General features: G+C 45.2%; 1 protein-coding gene across 3 annotated transcripts in view; it reads left to right on the top strand.

The window, feature by feature from the left end:
* B4GALT6 (beta-1,4-galactosyltransferase 6) overlaps positions 1-25,075 on the top strand; it is a 327,497-nt gene that overhangs the window by 183,545 nt on the left and 118,877 nt on the right. For all 3 annotated transcript variants that reach the window (XM_030213842.1, XM_030213825.1, XM_030213833.1), the window contains exon 5: positions 7,330-7,446. In XM_030213842.1, the coding sequence (XP_030069702.1) occupies positions 7,330-7,446 (117 nt within the window). The remainder of the gene's footprint in view (positions 1-7,329; positions 7,447-25,075) is intronic.

Raw genomic sequence — 25,075 nt, 5'->3', positions numbered from 1 at the left:
TAATATGTCTACTGTATATATTTTAATTTCTGAAACAAAAGGGACTCTCCATGTTCAGAATTCATGTCTATGGTTTACACGTACATGTTTCTTATATAGATATTCACAATTTTTGTTTCATATGTACATTGTGTTTTATATATTTTAGATATACATATATATATATGTTTTATAATCCGACATGTTTTATAATTTAATATGTTTGTTGTTCATTATAGCCCCTGACGCAGCCCTATCGTTGGGCGAAACACGGCCTGTGTCGGGCATTTGTCTCATACACTGTATCTTCAGTAAAGGTTTTTGGGGGATATTATACTGATCTGCTAGTTTGTTTTCCACGTTGGATTTTGCAGATTGGTTGCCTTGTTGTTTTCTGGGACCCTCATTAATCCTTATATACATAATCATTGTAAACTCACTTAACACTTTAACCTAATGAATATAGTGGGATATTAATGATAAGAAACTGTTACTGATACTCATATGTTAGTTCCTCTGTTTTCCCCTATGGCCTCTATGAGACCTTAGCTACCACCTTTATATGCTCACCCATGTGTTCAGGAACAAGACGCAATGCACTCCATTGTAGTCTCACCTGTTTAAACACTCTTGAAGGCCCGGCTTTTGCCTGCCTTCAAGGGGGGAGCTGTTAATATGGGGGCTCCAGGCCTTATGCTGGACATGACCTGAGACCCAATATGGAGCTGACCAAGCTTGGATATCTGTGTATGTAGCTAGGCCTAAAGGTTAAAAGGCTGAACAAAACAAGCCAGCTTTTGCTAATAGTGAAAGCAGAACTGCTCTAATGAACTCAGCTACAGAGAACAGATGTTCATTGTTTATTCACAATGCAACATGAGATAAGAGCATGCCTGTTAGCTACTGAGCAATTTAACAGATGAACTAAAATATCTGGTAATGAGATAATGGTCATATAATTGAACTGGAATTTAGGGGAATATGGAACAGAGTAAAGGTCAACGAAACTTGTGATTGGAAAGTGGTAACACAAATGACCCTGAATAAACAGAAATGTGATGATTTATTGTGAATTTTAATTAAGAATATAGATTACATAAGAAATAAGTACTAATACAGAGAAAGCCAGATGGTGTGAAGAAAGAACTTGAAACTATCACGAAACTAGCATTTAGGGAACTTTGAAAAGGTGGAGCTAATGATGCAGAATGACGAGGGTTCAATAGACTTCAATGTAAAGGAAAAAGTATATAAGATGTAACCTAATCAATTAGAATCAGAGATGTATTACTGCATGTTCACGTTCTTGTGGCCGGTGTAACTATCTCTCTGAGAAAAAAGCCTGAGGCCTGTTCTGATTGACTTGCCTTGATTTGCTGTACTGCCTAATCTGAAATAGCTAGCTCAATTGGTAAGCTAATAAAAGAAACTTTTTCTCATATGATTAGAAACAGCCTTCTGTGTCTGTCTCTCCTTCTTTATAATATATAAAAGAAATTCTATGTACTAATGTGGTGGACACCTTTAGCTAAAATAGATTTGTATTTATTTATATATGAGGGAGAGCAGATATTATGGAGTCTGGGGCCTTGTGCCCCTACTTACACCTAACATGACATGGAATTCCTATTCCAAAACAAGAGCCAATCTCTAGGTAGATATCACCCCCCAATGATCCGTTTAGATGACACAAAAGCTGTATGATGGGAGAGTTCATTAAAAACATATTTAACTGATCGATATCTGATTACACATTTAAAAGGATAATGTAAGAAAAAGTAGCCCCCAACTGAAGAACATCTGGCTTCATTAAAAGAAATTGCTGACATCTTTTCTAGGTATCTCTAAAAGAATCTGGAAAAAATTTGAATTCTCAATCCTATAAAAGTCCTTTCCTTGTTTTTAAAGAACATTCTCATTAACCACATTTTATCTGGTGCTGACACCACAGTAGCCACCAAAGTTGATGCAGTAACTAAATCAGTTTCTGCAGATTCTAAAAATGTAGATACATCCAAGAGTTGCTTATCTTGAGGTTGCTGATTATCTACAGATTTAGTGGGCAAATAATACACGTTAAAAAGGTGGAATATTTTCTCCAGCAACTTCCAATATTTCCTTAATATACTTTTTTAACATATCTCGAGGGGAAATTTCAAACTGTTTAGGAAAATTAAGGAAAAGGAGATTATTACTCCTGGAAAAATTTTCAAGCGTTTAGTTTTCCTTCTCAAGTTGGACAAATCTTTCACTATAGTACTTTGTAATGTCTGAATATGCTGAAGATTTCTCTCTTGTAGTTTAGTCTGTTGAATCACAGATTCTAATCTTGCATCAGTTTCTTTTAACTTCCCTTCTAAGCCATTCAAATCTTGATTCAATTTATGGACCTGAGGGCATAATGCTTTACCCAGGTCCACAATTAAATACCACACACTATCCAGTGTTACCTCAGGGGGTTTAGAAAATGATAAAGTACATTGAGTAGTCAGTACCTTGCATTCCATTTTAGGATACTGTCCTTATAGATTCCATCTCCTCGATAGTAGATGCACCCCAAACTCCCTAGAGCTCCCTCAGGTTCACACAATGCCTCTCGTCTTTCGATTCCTGCTGAATCCTTCACATGCAGGACCGAAGATGCCAACATCGTGGAGCTGCTGCCACGCGGTTGTGGGGTAGGAGCTCTCACATCAGGGCTGAGGGAAACCTCCAGCCCAGGGATCGTTCCAGGATTTCCCATCTGCCCTGGACTGGTCCAGTGGGCTGCTCTCCGACGTCACAGGAGTGCTGGTTCTCTGTTAAAAAAAAAAAAAAGCATCCATCGAGCTGACCACTGAGAGGAAACTCTGCCGCTGAGAGGCCACGGCAGCGGCCCAGCCCCTTCTCTTCAGCATAGCGGTGAAAGGTAAGAATCTCAGAGAACAATCATGCACGTCAGGTTCAAACGGCAGCCATCTTGGACCCGTAATCATAGTAGCTCAATCTTGATCATGTTGTGATCACTGTTTCCCAGGGAACCCAATACTGCCACCTCTTGCACTGTGCCCTGCATTCCACCAAGGACCAGATCCAAAATGGCTCCCCCTCTCATCGGTTCCTGGACCAGCTCCTCCAAGAAGCAGTCATTTATTACATGTAGAAATTTTATCTCCCTAGCACTCCCTGATGTAACATTTATCCAGCCAATATCGGGGAATTGAAATCACCCATTATTATAGTGTCGCCCAATTTGCCAGCTTTCCTAATCTCTGTAAACACTTCTTCATCCATCTGTTCGAGTAGTACAGCCCTCCAAGAATACTCCTTCCCTTCACACGTGGAATTTCTATCCATAATGATTCCACGCTGCTGTGTCATGTGGAATGTTTATTTTATTTGACTCAATTCCCTCTTTATCGTATAGCGCAACCCCCCTCCAATTTGATCCTCTTTATCATTGCGATACAATTTGTACCCTGTTAAGACAGTGTCCCATTGTTTGTCCTCTTTCCACCAAGTCTCTGAGATGCCTGTTATATCTACCTCATCATTTAGTGCTACATATTCTAACTCTCCCATCTTATTTTTTAGGCTTCTAGCATTTGTATACAGGCACTTCAAACTGTGTTTTTTTCCTTTGATCTACGAGCTGCTTAGAAGTTGAAGGGGATAATGTGTTTCCTTGAGTCTGTTGTCTCATTAAGCACACCTGGCTTACTTTCAGCATTGTTGAAACCTCTGTACACCGAGCCATGCACTCCTGGGCGACTGTCGGCTCCCCCCCCCCCCCCCCCATTTTAGTTTGAAAGCTGCTCTGTCTCCTCGTTAAAAGTTAACGCCAGCAGCCTGGTTCCATCCCGGTTAAGGTGGAGACATCCTTTCAGAACAGTCTCCCCCTTTCCCAGAATGTCACCTAGTTCCTAACAAAATCTAAATCCCTCATCCCTGCACCATCGTCTCAACCGTGCACTGAGACTTTGGAGCTCTGCCTGCCTTTTGGGTCCTGTGCGTGGAACAGGGGGCATCTCTGAAAATGCCACCCTAGAGTATCTGGACTTCAGCTTTCTACCTAAGAACCTAAATTTGGCTTCCAGAACCTCCCACCCACATTTTCCTATGTCATTGGTACCCACATGTACTAAGACAGTCAGCTCCTCTCCAGCACTATCTTAAGATCCTGTCTAGGTGACACGTGAGGTCCGCCACCTTCACACCAGGCAGCCAAGTCACCAGGCGATCCTGACATCCACCAACCACCCTGCCATCTAGATTCCTAATGATTGAATCACCAACTACAACAGCTGTCCTAACCCTTCCCTCCTCGGCAGAACTTCTTGGAGACATATCCTCAGTGCAAGAGGATAGTACATTCCCTGGTGGGCAGGTCCTGGCTACAGGAGTAGTTCCTACTTCACCGGGGTGATGCTCCCTTTCTAGGAGACCCACCTCCTCCAAGGCAGTTCAGGGGCTGCCAGACTGGAGGTGAGACTTCTCTACAATATTCCTGTAGGTATCCTCTATGTACCTCTGTCTCCCTCAGCTCCACCAAGTCTGCTGCTCTAGCCTCAAGAGAACGGACCCATTCTCTAAAAGCTAGGAGCTCTTTGCATCGGGCACACACATATAACCGCTCACCAACTGGGAGATAATCATACATTTGATACTCAATGCAAAAGACTGGATAGCACCCATCTCACTGCTGGACTGCTGACTCCATCTTAATATTTTTGAGTTTTTCAGTAATTTAAAACTTGCTAAGGTATTAAGTATTTTAGTCTAATATAAAAATGTCTTTAGTTTATATGGTATATTGTGTGATTTATTTAGTGTTTTCTTTTTAGGAAGTAAAGAAATGTAATTAAAACTCTGTAAGAGCACTCCTCGCTTGTTATCCTAACTATAATAACTGACTATAAATGAGGAGTTGTTCTAGGGGTGGTGGTGGTGGTGGGGGGGTATTGCGAAGGGTGGGCTGGATGAAGACTAAACTAGGTCCTTCAGTGCCTGCTGTTAATCCTGTGGTACAAATTTCAAGTTTTAAAACTATGGGGAAAAGAGTATGGAGATTAGTTGATAAAGTTTGCTTTTTTATATTTTGATCCTGCCTATCACTAACCTACAGTATCTCCTTTAAACCTCAATCTTTATGTTCCCAGTGCACAAAGCAAAATAATGTTCATTTACCAGAGAAATGTCCTCTTCTCTCGGAAGTTCTCAGAAAGAAGGTTAAGTGGGACCTTTATAAAGAGGAAATTAAGGGCAATCTGATTACTGAGTTAGCTTGAAAGGGTCTGTTTGAAGCAGTCTCCTTAGATTCAAAACTTGACATTAAGCTGTGGATTACTGCACACTTTTAATGTGGTACAGTAATTTGCGTTCTCATTGCTTACTTTGCTGTGGTATATTTTGTAGTAATTCTGCAGTAGAAACTGAATGCTAAGCCATTGATAAGTGGTTCTATTGCATAGCTTTCTGCATTGGACTTCTAAGACAATGGAAAAGGTGAGGTGGGGGCATCACTTGGTAAGTTTGCAGAGTTGTAATGCAAACTGAGCTTGTCCTCTGCATAAGATTGAGTGAAGATGTTGCAGAGCATAGGGAATGAATTGAGTAAACTATTGAGGACCGTCTGGGATGAAGCCAGCTCAGTTTAGTTTGGCGAGACTGTACAGGTTTTTATATTTATTTTAGTTTGCTGTGGTAGCTTAAGGGCCCTGGGTCTTCAGTTTGTTAAACTTTCAACAGCCTGGGTTCCAAATCCTTGTTTACTCAATGTAAAAGTGTATGGGAGAATTACTTAGAAAACTCTATGAAAATAAAGACTATATAATTATTAAACTCCATTACCACACTTATTTGGTAGTGAAAATCTGAATATTTGAAGTGCAAGATTAAAAAAAAAAAAAAAATATATATATATATATATATATATATATATATATATATCAAAGTGGAGTGGAGGAGTAGCCTAATTGTTAGTGCAGTGGCCTGAGGACCAGGGGAACTGGGTTCAATTCCCACTGCTGCTCCTTTGATTCTGGACAAGTCACCTAACCCTCCATTGCCCCAAGTACAAAAGAAGTATCTGTATATAATAATGTAAACCGTTTTGGTTGTAACCATAGAAAGGCGGTAGATCCTACCCTTTCCCTTTCCCTTTAGTTGTGAGAGCTGGTTCCACCAATTCTTTAATATCCAATCTCATATGAGTGGAGTCTCCAATAATCTTAGTAAACTGAAGAGACAGCTATATATCTTGAATTACATCCAAAATAGTTTCCATATTAAAGATCACTGGCTACTTTAACTCAAATATAATGCCTGGGCCATTAGACTGAACCGCCCTTGGTGGTGTTTCCAAGCTGCCACCATGCCCCTCCATCTGGGTTCCAGCTCCAAATTCACATCAGAAGTGGAAGCATCACTTGGTAAAACAGACTTCATAACTGCTGGTCACTTAGTGGCAACCAGTTCACAAGGAGACAAAGAATTCACCTCAAGTGAAGTAACTAGGGCTGTCCATACCCTGTGCATCTTATTAGTGAGGCCTCAACTGGCAGTAACAGCATCCTACAAATTAGAATGGTATTCATGAGGCCCAAAACTAGGGGAGCAGCTGAAATTATTGCGGTATTTGAAGGGTAAACTTGGAACTTCCCTTCATGCTTGTCTATATTGATTAAGCAACGAGTTACACTGACTGCTAGCATCTGCCATTTTGTTACACCCATAGAAAGGCCCTTTTTAAAATTAGCAAAAAAGATAGTGGCATGTTGCCAACAAAAATATATTTATTATTGCTAGTTGACATTCTCCCTTTTTGTTAATGGTGACCTGTAGCTAGAGATTCCCATGTGTTAAGGCAATGTAACATGCTTGGCCAAGTAAGTAAAGTTGCTTACTTGTGTTAAAAAAAAAAAAAAATTTCAAGGGCAACAGTTTATATAGTCCTTATAAAACATACTCTTCTTTCCAATGATTTGGCTTTTCCAAAGCTAAACATTTGTAAAGGACTTAGGTGGCCCCATGCAATAGTACAGATGCAGGCGCCACCACACATGCTTTGAGCTTGTTACTTCAAGGTTTTTCATTGATGTCACCTGTACTGTGTTTTTGCTGTCCTCAGAGAAACCCCTGTTACAGGTAAGTAGCTTCACTTTAGTTTTACTTAGTAGTTGTAGCTGACGTGAAAGTATCACATGAATGATAACAGGAACTAAAGTTGACTTTTCACAAGGCAAAAGTTGTTTTTGAATTGTTGCTTTCGTAGAGGCAAAAGTATGATAATTAGTCACAATAAACAATTACAATGTGAGAAATGGCAAGTTTTTGAATTTTATTACTATCAGAGCTGTTTTATTTTTATAGGTAGCAGTCATTATTCCATTTCGTAACCGTCATGAACATCTTCCAATTTTTTTTCGCCACCTGATACCTATGCTACAAAATCAACGGTTAGAGTTTGCCTTCTATGTCATTGAGCAGGTGAGGACTATATACTTAATATTTTGTTTTTGATTAGCCATTGTATTTAATATGAAGCATCAGGTAATAATTCTTACAGTCAATTTGTGCAGCTCAGGAAAAAAAGTCCTCAAATGGATAGCAGAGTTCATATTTATTAAAAAAAAAAAAAAGAATTGCCTAAAATCTAGTTATTTATTGCTAACCAGTGACATCTGGTGGTGGGTTGATTCTGTCTGCATAAAATTAATTTCTTAATTGCAATGAGTTATATGGCTTAGAAATACTATAGTACCATATATACTCATTTATAAGTCGATCTCATGTATAAGCTGAATGCATTTTGGGACTAAAAGTGGCCAAAACTGCTGTGGTGTGTAAAGTTGAGGCTGAAAATGGGTCTAACATTGCTCCCTTTCCTCCACCTCCAAGTTCAACATTGTTCCCTGTATCCTCCCCCTCCTGTGTACCTTCAAATTTATCTCCTATAGAGCAGCAGTACTCTTTCTGCCCCATCCCTCTCCTTCTGACTCAACTTCTTGTTTTTGCATAGGTGATATAGGTCAGAGAGAGCACTCTGAAGCATGTGGCCTAGGTGTATAGCTGTGCTGTCGCTGCTGTATAGAAGATAAGTTTGAAGGTACATGGGTAGATGGGAAGTTTTGAGATGCCAAACCTGAGCTGGCAGAGGGAGAAAGCGTATAGGGAAATGCTAGATTGTGCTGCTGACCAGAGGGAGGGTCAGGGTAATTTTATGAGCTGCTGTGGAGAACAACCCATAGATAAGGTGACCTTGGTATTTTGAAGGCCTTTGGAGTGAGTTTCTCAACTTGTACATGAGTGTATATGGTAGCACATATTCTTTTGAAGTTAAAGTTGAGGACGTCTTAAATGGCTTGAAGTTCACATTGGTCAACCAATCAAAAAAGGAAAAACCTTTCTGCATAAATGGCTTGAAACAGCAGTGGCGGGACAATGTAAGACAAGTGGCTAGGGTCAGACAAATTTAACAATCAGAAATAACAAATAATTGCACACATTACAAAAACAGATTCAGCAGATCAACATAATTGAACCCAACATGTTTCAGTGGCGGAGGAGCCTAATGGTTAGTGTAGCAGGCTTTAATCCTGGTGACCTGGGTTTGATTCCCACTGCACCTCATTGTGACCTTGGGCACATTGCCCCAGGTACAAAAACTTAGATTGTGAACCCTCTCGGGACAGAAAAAGTACCTACCTACATATAATATGTACAACATTTCTTATGTCTATTACTGCTACAGAAATGATTAGCAGCAAATACCTGCATCAGGGGACTTGGTTGTGACAAGTTGATGTCAATTGGGACCAGTGATATATGTCAAAGGTCAGAGAGACCCACAAGGGGTATAACCCACCCCAGATAAAAGTTCTAGGAGAAACTGCTGTCTCAGCAAGAACACTGTGAGCTAGCTTAGCAGGATTTAGAAAAGGTTTTTATATTTTCCTAAAAGAAAAGTCCTTAAGCCATTATTAAGATGAACTTGGGAAAATCCACTTCTTATTTCTAGGATAATCAGCATAAAATCTGTTTTACTCTTTTTGGATCTTGCCCAGGGATTTGTGATCTGGATTGGCTACTGTTGGAAGCAAGATACTGGGCTTGATGGACCTTTAGTCTGTCCCACTATGGCAATGTTTATATTATGTTCTTAAGGTTTCTTTATTTGCCAAAAAAGGAGTTAGTCCCGAATTAGTCATGGTGGCAAATGTCTTCCTTGTCTGTTTTACTATCTCTACCAGAGCAGCCACATTTGTTCTGCAAAAGGTGCTCAGTAATCTCCGTTAAGGGCTACTACAAAGATCTACCAGGTATGAAATATTAAGATCAGGCTGCTCTGCAGGCTTCTCTTTTTTTTTTTTTTTTTTTAATTATTCTTTATTAATTTCTTACAGTTTACAAAATAAACTTATAAGTTGCAACACAGCAGCAATTACAAAAAATAATAGCCAAAATTATTAACAACAAAATCTTTGTATCAGTTGTAAAGAAATGAAAAATATACTAAAGGCAAATATTCAGCTTCCTTAGACCACCATCAGTTTGGGAGGAGTATTCAAATAAGGAGTCTAATGACATATAGGTAAAAGGAAAATGGCCTGATCCACAAATCCCCTGTATCTTTATATTTCCCTTAGAACCTTTACACCAACTATCTGGGCAATTTCTTATTTTCTATAAACTTTTTGAGCTGGTCTGGGTCAAAGAAAATATATTTGTTCCCCATATACTTTATACAACGTTTGCAAGGGTATGCTAACAAGAATGTAGCTCCTAAAGATCTAACTTCTTCTCTATAAGCTAGGAAAGTTCTTCTTCGATCCTGCGTAGTTCTCATCACATCTGGAAAGATCCATACTTTTTGTCCACAAAATATTTTTTGTGAATTTTTGAAGTATAATTTCAAAAGAGCCTTCAAGTCTTTTTTCAAAAACAAACGATATCAGTAATGTCCTTCGAGTAGACACTTCTGAAATAGATTCCTCCAATAAAGCTGAAATATCTTGAAGATTTAATTCAGGATTTTGATCATTAACTATTGGGTTCACCTCAGACAGTTTAGATTCTGGGTCTCTGCAGGCTTCTCAATGTACAGGAATTTTCTCAGAGGACAAGCAGGCTGCTTGTTCTCACGACTGGGTTGACGTCCACGGCAGCCCCCACCAACCGGAAGAAAACTTTGCGGGAGGTCCCACACGCAGGGCACGCCCACCGCGCATGCGCGGCCGTCTTCCCGCCCTTGCGCAACCGTTTCCGCTCAGTTTTTTTCCTTTCCGCGCTGGAGAGAGACGTGTTCACGTCCCTCTCTTAGTCAGCCTCGGAAACTGGATTGCGGCCTAGCCCGCAGTTTTTCTTTATTGTGTACGCGTTCGCGTTATTTTTTCTTTAAAAAAAAAAAGAGAAAAAGAATCATCCTCGTTGTTCCTAGTCGCGAGGGCGCGTCGTCGTGGTCGTTTCTTTCTTTTTCGGGTGTGCTTTTCACCGCCACCATCGACAATTTTGACTTCGCCGACACGATTTTTCCGTCGATGTCCTCGAAGGTCCCGAGTGGATTCAAGAAGTGTGGTCGGTGCGGCCGGCAGATCTTGCAGACCAATACTCACGCTTGGTGTCTCCAGTGTCTTGGCCCGGAGCATAATTCCAAGACGTGCACCTTGTGTCTCGGCTTAAGGAAGCGGACGCAGGTGGCGAGGCAAGTTCTGCGGGACCGTCTTTTTGGAACTTGCGCCAGCCCTTCGACGTCGACCTCGACGGCATCGGTTTCGACGGCCGGGTCTTCAATGCCGGTACCGATGTCAACGACGTTGACGCCAACTATGGCATTGATCCCAGGAGCACAGGTACCTTTGGCCCGCCGGCCTGCCGGCAGTCTGCCCCAGCCACTCCCGCTGCTCAGGGCCATCGGGACCGAACCCTGTCGGATCCGATACCTCGAGGCCGGGGGGGCTCCACCTCCTCCTCGTCCCTTCCACGGAGCACCGATGACGGGCATCGAAAGAAAGCCAAGAAGCACTGTCATCGGTCGCCCACAACGCACGGTACTGGCAGCTCCGGGACATCGAGGGACGACTCGACGCCCAGGAACCGGCAGTGCTGGGAGGAGTGTTCCCCCTCAGTCGAAGCGGTGTCGCTGCGCCGGTCCGTGGGTATCTCGGTACCGTCTCCTGGACCCGAGCAGCTTCCAGCACCGACACCGGGCCCCCTGCCTTTCCCAACAGCGGGTCTCGACGAGTGCCTCCGAGCCATCCTTCCCGGGATCCTGGAAGGGCTGATGCGCCAGGCTCTACCGGCACCAGGGGGTGCTTGCGCCCCCGGCGCCGTTGATGGAGACGCCGGTGGGCTCTGGCCCGATGCTGAGGCTGCCGATGCCGCTTGTGGCACTGGTGTCGATCGCCACTCAGGTGGAGTCGACGTCGATGGAGGGAGCTTCGTCCACGCCGATGCCATCATCGAGGACGTGGTTCCTCGCAGTCGAGACGGGCCCAATTGTGGTCTGAGCTGAGAGAGCTCATGTCTGACACCGAGGAGGAGGCCTCGTGGGGGGAGGAGGAGGACCCCAGATATTTCTCCTCAGAGGAGTCTGTGGGCCTTCCCTCCGACCCCACTCCTTCACCAGAGAGGAAGCTCTCGCCTCCTGAGAGCCTCTCCTTTGCCTCTTTTGTCATGGATATGTCTATCAGCATTCCCTTCCCCGTGGTTACTGTGGATGAGCCGAGGGCGGAGATCCTCGAAGTCCTCGACTATCCATCACCACCTAGAGAGTCTTCCACGGTGCCGTTGCACAATGTCCTTAAGGAGACACTGCTTCGGAACTGGTTGAAGCCACTATCTAATCCCACCATCCCCAATACAGAATCCACTCAGACCCAGAGTTGATGCAGCCTCAATTGCCTCATGACACGGCGGTCGTGGACTCTGCTCTCAAGAGAGCACGGAGTTCGAGGGATACCGCCTTGGCGCCCCCTGGGCGGGAGTCTCACACTCTGGACTCTTTTGGGAGGAAGGCCTACCAATCTTCCATGCTCGTGACCCGCATCCAATCATACCAGCTCTACACGAGCATCCACATGCGGAATAATGTGCGGCAACTGGCGGACCTGGTTGACAAGCTCCCTCCGTAGCAGTCCAGGCCATTTCAGGAGGTGGTCAGGCAGCTGAAGGCGTGCAGAAAGTTCCTGTCCAGGGGTATCTATGACACCTGTGATGTGGCATCTCGAGCTGCGGCCCAAGGTATAGTGATGCGCAGACTCTCCTGGCTGCGTGCCTCTGACCTGGACAACCGTACGCAGCAGCAACTGGCAGATGTCCCTTGCCCGCGAGAAAGTCGAGCAGTTGGTGGACCAACTACACCAGCGGGAAACCGCTCTCGACAAGCTCTCCCACCGGGTGCCTTCAGCATCCACCTCAGCAGGTGGACGTTTTTCCCGGGCCCGGCAGGCTGCACCCTCCGCCTACAGGAAGCGTAGGTACACCCAGCCGGCCCGAAGGCCTCCTCAGGCACAGGGACAGTCCCAGCGCGCTCGTTCCCGTCAACAGCGTGCGCCTAAGCAGCCCCCTGCGCCTCCACAGCAAAAGCAGGGGACGGGCTTTTGACTGGATCCATGGGAACATAGCCGCCATCAAAGTATCTGTGCAGGACGGCCTGCCGGTCGGGGGGAGGTTGAAAGTTTTTCACCAAAGGTGGCCTCTCATAACCTCCGACCAGTGGGTTCTCCAAATAGTGCGGTGCGGATACACCCTGAATTTGGTTTCCACTCCACCAAATTGCCCACCGGGGGCCCAATCCTTCAGCTCCCATCATGAGCAGGTACTTGCAGAGGAACTCTCCGCCCTTCCCAGCGCCAATGCGGTCGAGGCCGTGCCACCCGGGCAAGAAGGGCAGGGATTCTATTCCAGGTACTTCCTTGTGGAAAAGAAAACAGGGGGGATGCGCCCCATCCTAGACCTGAGAGGCCTGAACAAGTATCTGGTGCGAGAAAAGTTCAGGATGCTTTCCTTGGGCACCCTTCTCCCCATGATTCAGAAAGACGATTGGCTTTGTTCCCTGGATTTAAAGGATGCTTATACTCACATCCTGATACTGCCAGCCCACAGACAGTATCTCCGATTCCGTCTGGGGACACGTCACTTTCAGTATTGTGTGCTACCCTTTGGGCTCGCCTCTGCGCCACAGGTGTTCACGAAGTGTCTCGTGGTGGTTGTGACGTACCTCCGCAAGCTGGGGGTGCACGTGTTCTCGTATCTCGACGATTGGCTGGTGAAGAGCACCTTAGAGGCAGGAGCTCTTCGGTCCATGCAGTGCACTGCTCAGTTTCTGGAGCTGCTGGGGTTTGTGATAAATTACCCGAAGTCCCATCTCCAGCCAGTTCAATCTCTGGAATTCATAGGAGCTCTACCGAATTCACAGACGGCTCAGGCCTATCTTCCCGAGGCGAGAGCTCAGAATCTCCTGTTCCTCGCTTCCCAGACCAGAGCGTCTCAGCAGATCACAGCTCGGCAGATGTTAAGACTCCTGGGCCATATGGCCTCTACAGTCCATGTGACTCCCATGGCTCGTCTTCACATGAGATCGGCTCAATGGACCCTAGCTTCCCAGTGGTTCCAAGCCACCGGGAATCTAGAAGATGTCATCCGCCTGTCCATCAGTTGCTTCACTTCGCTGCGCTGGTGAGCAAATCGGACCAATTTGACCCTGGGACGTCCATTCCAAATTCCGCAGCCCACGAAAGTGCTCACGACGGATGCATCTCGCCTGAGGTGGGGAGCTCATGTCAATGGGCTCCACACCCAGGGGGTGTGGTCCCCCCAGGAACAAGATCTTCAGATCAACCTCCTGGAGCTCCGAGTGGTCTGGAACGCACTGAAGGCCTTCAGAGATCGGCTGTCCTACCAAATCATCCAAATTCGGACAGACAATCAGGTTGCAATGTATTACATCAACAAGCAGGGGGGCACCGGATCTCGCTTTTTGTGTCAGGAAGCCGTCAGGATGTGGCGTTGGGCCTGCCAGTTTGGCATGCTTCTCCAAGCCACATACCTGGCAGGTGTAAACAACAGTCTAGCCGACAGGCTGAGCAGAGTCATGCAACCGCACGAGTGGTCGCTCCATTCTAGAGTGGTATGCAAGATCTTCCGAGAGTGGGGCACCCCCTCGGTGGACCTTTTCGTCTCTCAGACCAATCACAAGCTGCCTTTGTTCTGTTCCAGACTACAGTCACACGGCAGACTGGCGTCGGATGCCTTTCTCCTCCATTGGGGGAACGGCCTCCTGTATGCTTATCCTCCCATACCTTTGGTGGGGAAGACCTTACTGAAGCTCAAGCAAGACCACGGCACCATGATTCTGATAGCGCCTTTTTGGCCCATCAGATCTGGTTCCCTCTTCTTCTGGAGTTGTCCTCCAAAGAACCGTGGAGATTGGAGTGTTTTCCGACTCTCATTTCGCAGAACGAAGGAGCACTTCTGCACCCCAACCTTCAGTTTCTGGCTCTCACGGCCTGGATGTTGAGGGCGTAGATTTTGCTTCCTTGGGTCTGTCTGAGGGTGTCACTCGTGTCTTGCTTGCTTCTCGAAAGGATTCCACTAAAAAGAGTTACTTTTTCAAGTGGAGGAGGTTTGTCGTTTGGTGTGAGAGCAAGGCCCTAGAACCTCGCTCTTGTCCTGCACAGAACCTGCTTGAATACCTTCTGCACTTATCAGAGTCTGGTCTCAAGACCAACTCAGTAAGGAATCACCTTAGTGCAATTAGTGCTTACCATTATAGTGTAGAGGGTAAAGCCATCTCTGGAGAGCCTTTAGTCGTTCGATTCATGAGAGGCTTGCTTTTGTCAAAGCCCCCTGTCAAGCCTCCAGCAGTGTCATGGGATCTCAATGTCATCCTCACCCAGCTGATGAAACCTCCTTTTGTGCCACTGCATTCATGCCATCTGAAGTACTTGACCTGGAAGGCCATTTTCTTGGTGGCAGTTACTTCAGCTCGTAGAGTCAGTGAGCTTCAAGCCCTGGTAGCTCATGCTCCTTATACTAAATTTCATCATAACAGAGTAGTACTCCGCACTCACCCTAATTTCCTGCCAAAGGTGGTGTCGGAGTTCCATCTTAACCAGTCAATCGTCTTGCCAACATTCTTTCCCAGACCGCATACCCGTCCTGCTGAACGTCAGTTGCACACATTGGACTGCAAGCGAGCGTTGGCCTTCTATATGGAGCGGACACAGCCCCACAGACAGTCCGCCCAATTGTTTATTTCCTTCGACCCCAATAGGCAGGGGGTCGCTGTCGGGAAACGCACCATCTCCAATTGGCTAGCAGATTGCATTTCCTTCACTTACACCCAGGCTCGGCTGACTCTTGAGGGTCATGTCACAGCTCATAGTGTTAGAGCCATGGCAGCGTCAGTGGCCCACTTGAAGTCAACCACTATTGAAGAGATTTGCAAGGCTGCGACGTGGTCCTCAGTCCACACATTCACATCACATTACTGCCTCCAGCAGGATACCCGACGCGACAGTCGGTTCGGGCAGTCGGTGCTGCAGAATCTGTTTGGGGTTTGAATCCAACTCCACCCTCCAGGACCCGATTTTATTCTGTTCAGGCTGCACTCTCAGTTAGTTGTTCTTCGTAGGTCAATTTCTGTTATGCCCTCGCCGTTGCGAGGTTCAATTGACCTGGGTTCTTGTTTTGAGTGAGCCTGAGAGCTAGGGATACCCCAGTCGTGAGAACAAGCAGCCTGCTTGTCCTCGGAGAAAGCGAATGATACATACCTGTAGCAGGTGTTCTCCGAGGACAGCAGGCTGATTGTTCTCACAACTAGGGTATCCCTAGCTCTCAGGCTCACTCAAAACAAGAACCCCGGTCAATTGAACCTCCCTCCTCCCCTTTGGAATTGCGTTTTCCTCATTCCTTTGCTTGTCATTCAACTGAGCGGGAAGGGTCGCGCACGGGCGGGAAGACGGCCACGCATGCGCAGTGGGCGTGCCCTGCGTGCCGGACCTCCCGCGAAGTTTTGTTCCGGTTGGTGGGGGCTGACGTGGACGTCAACCCAGTCGTGAGAACAATCAGCCTGCTGTCCTCGAAGAACACCTTCTACCAGGGCCGTGCCTAGGGTCTCTGGTGCCCCCCTGCAGACTATCAGTTGGCGGCGGCGGCCCTCCCCCCCCCCCCCCCCATGAAAATGATCGCTCACCACTTGACACACTGACAGGAATTATCAGCAATATTCTTAGAAACAAATTGCTATACATTGCAAAATAAGATAGCAGATGTAAATTCTTAAAGTGGACATATTCCAAACACTAAAATGAAAATAAAATTATTTTTTTTCTACCTTTGTTGTCTGGTGACTTTTTTTTTCTGATCATGCTGGCCTAGTATCTGATTCTGCTGCAATCTGTCCTCTTAACTCCGTTTCCAGGGCTTCCTTTCCATTTATTTCTTTCCTTTCCTCCTTTCTTCTTCATTTCTGGTCCTCAGCTTCTGCCTATTTTCTTCATCCATGTGCAGTTTTTCTCCTCTCTTCCTTTTCCCTCATTTCATCTCCTTCATCTTTCTTCCCTCCCCTCTATGTCCAGCAATTTCTCCTCTCTCCCTGAGCCCTGCCCTCCCAATCCATGCCCATCCATGCTCCTCTGTCCCCTGCCCCCTCCATTCATCCTTTTCCAGCAATTCCCCTCTCTCCCTGAGCCCTGCCCTCCCAATCCATGCACATCCATGCTCCTCTGTCCCCTGCCCCCTCCATTCATCCCTATCCAGCAATTCCCCTCTCTCCCTGAGCCCTGCCCTCCCAATCCATGCCCATCCATGCTCCTCTGTTCCCTGCCCCCTCCATTCATCCCTTTCCAGCAATTCCCCTCTCTCCCTGAGCCCTGCCCTCCCAATCCATGCCCATCCATGCTCCTTTGTCCCCTGCCCCCTCCATTCATCCTTTTCCAGCAATTCCCCTCTCTCCCTGAGTCCTGCCCTCCCAATCCATGCTCCTCTGTCCCCTACCCCCTCCATTCATCCTTTTCCAGCAATTCCCCTCTCTCCCTGAGCCCTGCCCTCCCAATCCATGCCCATCCATGCTCCTCTGTCTCCTGCCCCCTCCATTCATCCTTTTCCAGCAATTCCCCTCTCTCCCTGAGCCCTGCCCTCCCAATCCATGCTCCTCTGTCCCCTGCCCCCTCCATTCATCCTTTTCCAGCAATTCCCCTTTCTCCCTGAGCCCTGCCCTCCCAATCCATGCCCATCCATGCTCCTCTGTCCCCTGCCCCCTCCATTCATCCTTTTCCAGCAATTCCCCTCTCTCCCTGAGCCCTGCCCTCCCAATACATGCCCATCCATGCTCCTCTGTCCCCTGCCCCCTCCATTCATCCTTTTCCAGCAATTCCCCTCTCTCCCTGAGCCCTGCCCTCCCAATCCATGCCCATCCATGCTCCTCTGTCCCCTGCCCCCTCCATTCATCCTTTTCCAGCAATTCCCCTCTCTCCCTGAGCCCTGCCCTCCCAATCCATGCCCATCCATGCTCCTCTGTCCCCTGCCCCCTCCATTCATCCTTTTCCAGCAATTCCCCTTTTGTCAAAAGCTTTCTGAAACTCTAGATACACTACATCAACCAGCTCACCTTTATCCACGCCTTCAAAGAAATGAAGCAAATTGGTGAGGCAAGGCTTCCCTTGGCTGAACCCATGCTGACTCTCACCCATTAAACCATATTTGTCTGTGTTCCGTAATTTTATTCTTTATAATAGTTTCCACTATTTTACCCAGCACCAATGTTGAGCTTACTGGTCTGTAATTTCCCAGATCACCCCTAGAACCCTTTTTAAAAGTCAATGTCACACTGGCCAGTCTTCAAGTACTACATATGACTTTAACAACAGGTTACAGATCACTAACAGCAGATCAGCAATTTCATATTTGAGTTCTTTCAGTACCCTGGAGTGTATACCATCCAGTCCAGGTGATTACTACTCTTTAGTTTGTTGTTTTGGCTCAGTATGTCTTCCAGGTTCACTTAGATTTCTTTCAGTTTATCCACATTATTACCCTTGAAAACCATTTCTGGTAGATATCTTCAGTAAAGACCGAAGCAAAGAATTCATTCAGTTTCTATATTATGTCCTTGTCCTCCCTGAGTGCCCCTTTTGCTCCTTCAGGATCTAATGGTCCCACGGATTCCCTCGCAATTTTCTGCTTCTGATGTACCTGAAAAAGTTATTACTGTGAGCTTTTGTCTCTGTGGCAAAAGATATACAGTACTGTGTATAAAAGTGTAATTGAATACTGGTACTGTAATTTTATTTTTCAAAAGTTTGTGCTTTTCCTTCTGCATATGTTTATTTCTTATATATTGGTAATTTTGTGTTGCAAAAGTTATATGTTAACGTAATTAACTGGTAAGTTTATATACCATAGTACATAGTGAAAACTACATAGATATAATAACTGCCAAAAAGTATTAGATCTCTTTTGCTTCCTAAAAGTGTGCTGAACCCTCCCCCACCTGGTATTTAGTTTTAAAGACAATCTGTAAGATCAGGTGTGGCTTAAAGCTTCTGTGAATGAGCTGCAGTTAACCCACAAGGTCTTTTCTTGACTCCTGCCTGAAGGACACTCACAGATAAGATTGCTCTGGCTTTAATTCTGCATTTATATCTTTATATCTTTCCAAAAAATCTGTTTTTATCTACTCTGCTAAAATTGTGATTTGTTTGTCCCAATCATTAGAGCCGTGGTTCTGGACATTTCTGGTGCATTTAAATGCAGCTCTACAGATAGGTACAGCAAACACATTCCACAGGTCTTAAGCTTAAGCCCACCCACCCTGCCTCTCAACCTACCCACCCCAAGACTGACACTTCCTAAATAGCTTTCCCAAATACACTACTTATCACAAATTAACTCCACCCTAATTACAACTGTCTCTGAAAAGTAAACCCCTCATTATCACAGAAATCCCCAGTCTTCTGCTCACCATCAAGGGCTTATCGCTCTAGATAAAAAGGACCTCTGTTAGCATATCCATAGGCTGCTATTCTCATTATATATCACATAGGATACCATTTTACCTTCTCTTCCTTAAACTTGTTCATCAAGTTTCTCTCACTGCTGGCAGTACCATATTGGCAGGATAATCAAAAAATCATTATTAATCAGCAATACCCATAGATCTACCCGCTTTCCTTTCCTGCCTAGCTCTGATAGAGAATAGGCTTTTCTAACTGCTTCTGGTCCTGTAGCATTCTAACTTTGAGGAAAGGTCTAGTGGAATTTGAAAGTTAAATCAACTGGAAAATTTTGATCAGACTGTATCAGTTCTGGTCATACCTACAGAACTTTTTAATACAGTACTTGGCTGACTCACTGGGACTAATAATCCCAACCACCCCAGCGTTTTCCATCATATATAAATCCAAAACACGTTGGCTTTACTCCTTGGTCACACACAGCCAGTCTTGCAGACTGTTGGCTCTATCATAGTACACCTGTTCATACCCATTTCAACCAATCAGGATGACTTTTATTCTCTGTAATAATTGTGGTGCTTTAGTTTCAAGGCTAGTCATCTGGAGACTTAAGGCTTGTCCTATCTGTCTTCAGCTCGCTAGTTTAAAACAAGAGCTCAGTAAAGCGAAGCAGGAACTGGATGCACTTAAAGCAACATCTAGGACTTCACAAAATCATACTGCACAGAATCATACCAAATTCCCACCACTGCCACAAAGGATAAAACCACCTAAGAATACATGGATCACGGTAGGCTCAGGCAGACTTCGTTATGTAACACAAAAGCATCCGCCCTCACAAGTGTTGCCCCTACAGAATTCTTTTGCTCCATTACAGCACTGTGATGTTCCTGAAAATAGAACTGAAGCCAAAGAAAAAGCAATGAAGGTGAAACAAAAAGATATGAAGGTACCCAAAGAGAAAAGATACCCCCAAATCAGTAATGTTGAAACACATACCAGGAAATGTAGATGGAAATTGATGACCACAAATGCTCGCAGTCTAAGCAATAAAGTTCATGACCTTCAAGCCCTGATGTTGGAGGCAGACTTAGATGTTGTTGCAATCACGGAGACATGACTCAATGGTTCCCATGAATGGGATGCAAACATACCAGGCTATAATCTATTTAGGAAGGATAGAGATGGTCGTAAAGGTGGAGGAGTAGCTCTGTATGTGAGAAATGATATCGCAGCAACTGAAATGACAGGGACCGGGGAAAAGAAGAAGCGATATGGATCACCTTAAAAAGAGAAGATAGAACCTCTGTCCACGTGGGTGTTGTCTACAGACCCCCAACACAAATGGAGGAACTAGATAAAGATCTGATCGCAGACATTCAAAAGTTGGGAAAGAAGAGAGAGGTTCTGTTGATGGGAAATTTCAATCTGCCGGATGTAGATTGGAAGGTTCCATCTGCAGAATCGGAAAGAAGTAGAGAGATAGTGGATGCTTTTCAAAGTGCTCTGCTCAGACAAATGGTGACGGAACCCACGAGGGAGGGAGCAATGCGTGATCTGATGCTCACAAATGGGGATAGTGTGTCAAATGTCCAAGTGGGTGCCCATCAAACGGTTTGGTTTGATATGATGGCTGAAGTGGAGGGCAGCCACTCAAAACTCAAAGTCCTGGATGTCAAGTGCGCTGACTTTGGTAAAATGGGGGAATACCTGTGGAAGGTGGTAAAATGGGTGAATACCTGTGGAAGGAACTGAGGGGCTGGGAGAACAAACGAGAAGTGGAAGGACAGAGGTCCAAGCTGAAAGAAGCTATAAATAGGACCACAAACTTTTATGTAAGGAGAGTAAATAAAAGCAAGAGAAAAATGAAACCGATACGGTTCTCCAAGCAAGTGGCCGAGAAAATAAAGGCCAAAGAGTTGGCGTTCCTGAAATGCAGAAAAACTCAAGAAGAGGAACACGGAGAGGAATGCCGGATGAAACTGAAAGAAGCCAAGAGAGAGATACGTCTGGCAAAAGCGGAAGAAAAAATGGCTAGAAAGGTAAGGAGGGGTGACAAAAATTTCTTCAGGTATATTAGTGAAAGGAGGAAGACTAAAAAAGGAATTGTGAGACTGAAAGATGCTGCGATCCACTATGTAGATAATGATGAAGAAAAAGCAAATTTACTAAATAGATGCTTTTGTTCTGTTTTCACAGAAGAAAATCCTGGAGAAGGACAGCGACTGACTGGCAAACATACAAATGAGAATGGAGTGGATACAGCACCGTTCATGGAAGAGTGTGTGTATGAACAACTTGAAAATCTAAAGGTGGACAAAGCCATGGGACCGGACGGGATCCACCCCAGGATATTGAAGGAGCTCAGAGAGTTTCTAGCGGGTCCTCTTAAAGATTTGTTTAATAAATCCTTGGAGACGGGAGAGGTTCCGGGGGGGATTGGAGAATGGCGGAGGTGGTCCCTCTTCACAAAAGTGGTGATAGGGAAGAAGCTGGAAACTACAGGCCGGTAATGGAAACGATGCTGAAGGAAAGGATAGTGAATTTCCTGGAAGCCAATAAGTTGCAGGATCCAAGACAACATGGTTTTACCAAAGGTAAATCATGCCAAATGAATCTAATTGAATTCTTTGACTGGAAGACTGAAGAATTGAATCAGGGACGTGCTATAGACGTAATCTACTTAGATTTCAGCAAAGCTTTTGACACGGTTCCCCACAGGAGGCTCTTGAATAAACTTGACAGGCTGAAGATAGGACCCGACGTGGTGAATTGGATTAGGAACTGGTTGACGGACAGACGCCAGAGGGTGGTGGTTAATGGAATTCGCTCGGATGAGGGAAAGGTGAGTAGGGATCAGTGCTGGGGTCAATTCTGTTCAATATATTTGTGAGTGACATTACCAAAGGGTTAGAATGTAAAGTTTGCCTTTTTGCGGATGATACTAAGATTTGTAACAGAGGGGACACCCAGGAGGGAGTGGAAAGCATGAAAAAGGATCTGCAGAAGCTAGAAGTATGGTCTAAGGTTTGGCAATTAAAATTCAATGCAAAGAAATGCAAAGTGATGCACTTAGGGAGTAGAAATCCACGAGAGACGTATGTGTTAGGCGGTGAGAGTCTCATATGTACGGACGGGGAGAGGGATCTTGGGGTGATAGTATCTGAGGATCTGAAGGTGACGAAACAGTGTGACAAGGCGGTGGCCATAGCTAGAAGGTTGCTAGGCTGTGTAGAGAGAGGTATGACCAGCAGAAGAAAAGAGGTTTTAATGCCCCTGTATAAGTCGTTGGTGAGGCCCCACCTGGAGTATTGTGTTCATTTTTGGAGGCCGTATCTTGCTAAGGATGTAAAAAGAATTGAAGCGGTGCAAAGAAAAGCTAAGAGAATGGTATGGGATTTGCGTTCCAAGACGTATGAGGAGAGACTTGCTGACCTGAACATGTATACCCTGGAGGAAAGGAGAAACAGGGGTGATATGATACAGATGTTCAAATATTTGAAAGGTGTTAATCCGCAAACGAACCTTTTCCGTAGATGGGAAGGCGGTAGAATGAGAGGACATGAAACGAGATTGAAGGGGGGCAGACTCAAGAAAAATGTCAGGAAGTATTTTTTCATGGAGAGAGTGGTGGATACTTGGAATGCCCTCCCGCAGGAGGTGGTGGAGATGAAAACGGTAACGGAATTCAAACATGCGTGGGATAAACATAAAGGAATCCTGTTCAGAAGGAATGGATCCTCAGAAGCTTAGCCGATATTGAGTGGCAGGGCTGGTGGTTTGGAGGCGGGGCTGGTGCGGGGCAAGACTTCTACGGTCTGTGCCCTGAAAATGGCAGATACAAATCAAGGTAAGGTATACACAAAAAGTAGCACATATGAGTTTATCTTGTTGGGCAGACTGGATGGACCATGCAGGTCTTTTTCTGCTGTCATCTTCTATGTTACTATGTTAGTATCATTCATGTTACTATAAGTGCCAAAAAAGGATGGGGTGTTTCATACTGCTAATTGAAAATACAGTACGTGTTTCTGCTTTTCCTTTTGTATATGTTTATTTACCTTATACTGGTCATTTTGTTTTTCAAAAGTTACTGGTATGTGTAAAAGTTACTGGTATATGATACTAGTTACTGATTTAAATTAACTGGTGTGTTTATTTACCATAGTACTGTACTTTTATTTTACTGAAAGTCTTGGAAATTAATGTGTTTGTCATACCAGTAATTGAAAATAAATGTTTGTGCTTTTCCTTCTGTGTATGTTTGTTTACGGTATTACCATATTTTTCAGTTTTGCAAAATGAGGGTGCATCTTTGAATAGTGTTTTTCCCCCCTTGTATGCAAAGGGCAGAGGAGGGGTTACGTCTTAAAATCAAGAAAATGCAGTATTTTTGAGCCTTAAATTCAGTTTCATCATAATAAGGTAGTTCTATACACTCTTGCCAAATTTCTTCTAAAGGTGGTCATGCTGTGCTTGTGAATAAGGAAATAGTACTTGTCTGTGTTTTGTCCTAAACTGTACAAGAATCTGAGCAAAATATTTCTTCACACTCTAGACAGCAACAAAACTCTCATACTATCTTAACAATCCATCAAAGTTGTGCAATTGTTTCCTTGGATCCTAAGAGACTTAATTCTAGTGGCAAAGCATACATTAGCAGTTTGGCTGATGTCCTGTATTCAGTTTTGATATGAGCAGACTAGTAACCCTCTAGTCAGTTCAGTGAAGCCTCCCGAGATATGAGCTGTTTGTGTTACCATAACCTGTGAAGGGGCATAATTGAAAGGGATGCCCAAGTTTTCCTGGGGACGTCCTCGCAGGATGGCTCCAGCAAGGGGCGGGGAAACCCGTATTATCGAAACAAGATGGGCGTCCATCTTTCATTTCGATATTACAGTTGGGGATGCCCAAATCGCAAAATTTAGGTCGACCGTAGAGATGGTCGTCCCCAGGACTTGGTCATTTCTGATTTTCAGCGATAATGGAAAGCGAGGACACCCATCTCAGAAACGACCAAATCCAAGCCATTTGATCATGGGAGGAGCCAGCATTCATAGTGCACTGGTCCCCTTGACATGCCAGGACACCAACCGGACACTCTAGGGGGCACTGCAATGGACTTCACAAATTGCTCCCAGGTACATAGCTCCCTTACCTTCAGCCAGATGCACTAACTGAACGTAAAAAACCCTTCCCTTAGCGATTCAGAAAGGAACAGGCATGCATGAAGGAAATCGCATGCAAATGAGCTGCTCGCTCTAAGCTCATTTGCACATGATTTCCTTCCTAAGGAGAGGAAGCCATTTCAGAGTAGCCAAGCATTATGCGTGACTGCTCTGCGCATGCCAAAGACAGCTTCATACATGCAGACAAGCTGCGTGTATAATAGCCATCTAGAACCTGCTGTCTACAACCTTAGAAAAACACAAGTCCAGGTGAAAACATCCAAGTGCTCATCAGGGACATCTTTTTTTTTTTTTTTTTTAGAGTATGGGTGAAGGATGTCCTTCGCTATGCCTTTGTCCCTGTGATGGCAGTTGAGGATGTCCAAAATGTGGATGTTTCTGTGAGAAGGACGTCCATGCCTTTGCTATGCCTCCTACATCCCCTTTATTTGGATTTTGGATCACAAGTAGCAGCAGTGGCCACCTCTGGATTAAAAGACCAGTGCTCTAACCACTAGGCCACTCCTCCACTCCTCCCTTGAAATTTGGCCGTCCCTGTGTGTGTATGTGTGAGGGGGCAGTTCAGGACGTCCACGCCTTCACTATGTCTCCACTGACACACACATACCTTAACCCCCCCCCCCCCCCCCCCCCAGGGACCTGCATACTGCTGCGATGGACCTGAGTATGGCATTTCAGGCTGGCAAATAAGTTTTTTAAGTTGTTTTTTTTCAGGGTGGGAGGGGGTTAGTGACCACTAGGGGAGTCAGGGGAGGTCATCCCCGATTCCCTCCGGTGGTCATCTGGTCAGTTCACGCACCTTTTTGAGGCTTGGTCGTAAGAAAAAATGGACCAAGTAAAGTCGCCCAAGTGCTCTTCAGGGACGCCCTTCTTTTTTCCATTATCGCTCGAGGATGCCCATCTGTTAGGCACTCCCCAGTCCCGCCTTCGCTGCACCTCCGACACGCCCCCGGGAACTTTGGTCGTCTCCGT

Source organism: Microcaecilia unicolor, chromosome 1 (genome assembly GCF_901765095.1).
Source record: "Microcaecilia unicolor chromosome 1, aMicUni1.1, whole genome shotgun sequence".
Taxonomy (NCBI): domain Eukaryota; kingdom Metazoa; phylum Chordata; class Amphibia; order Gymnophiona; family Siphonopidae; genus Microcaecilia; species Microcaecilia unicolor.
This window is presented reverse-complemented; position numbering and strand designations above follow the sequence as displayed.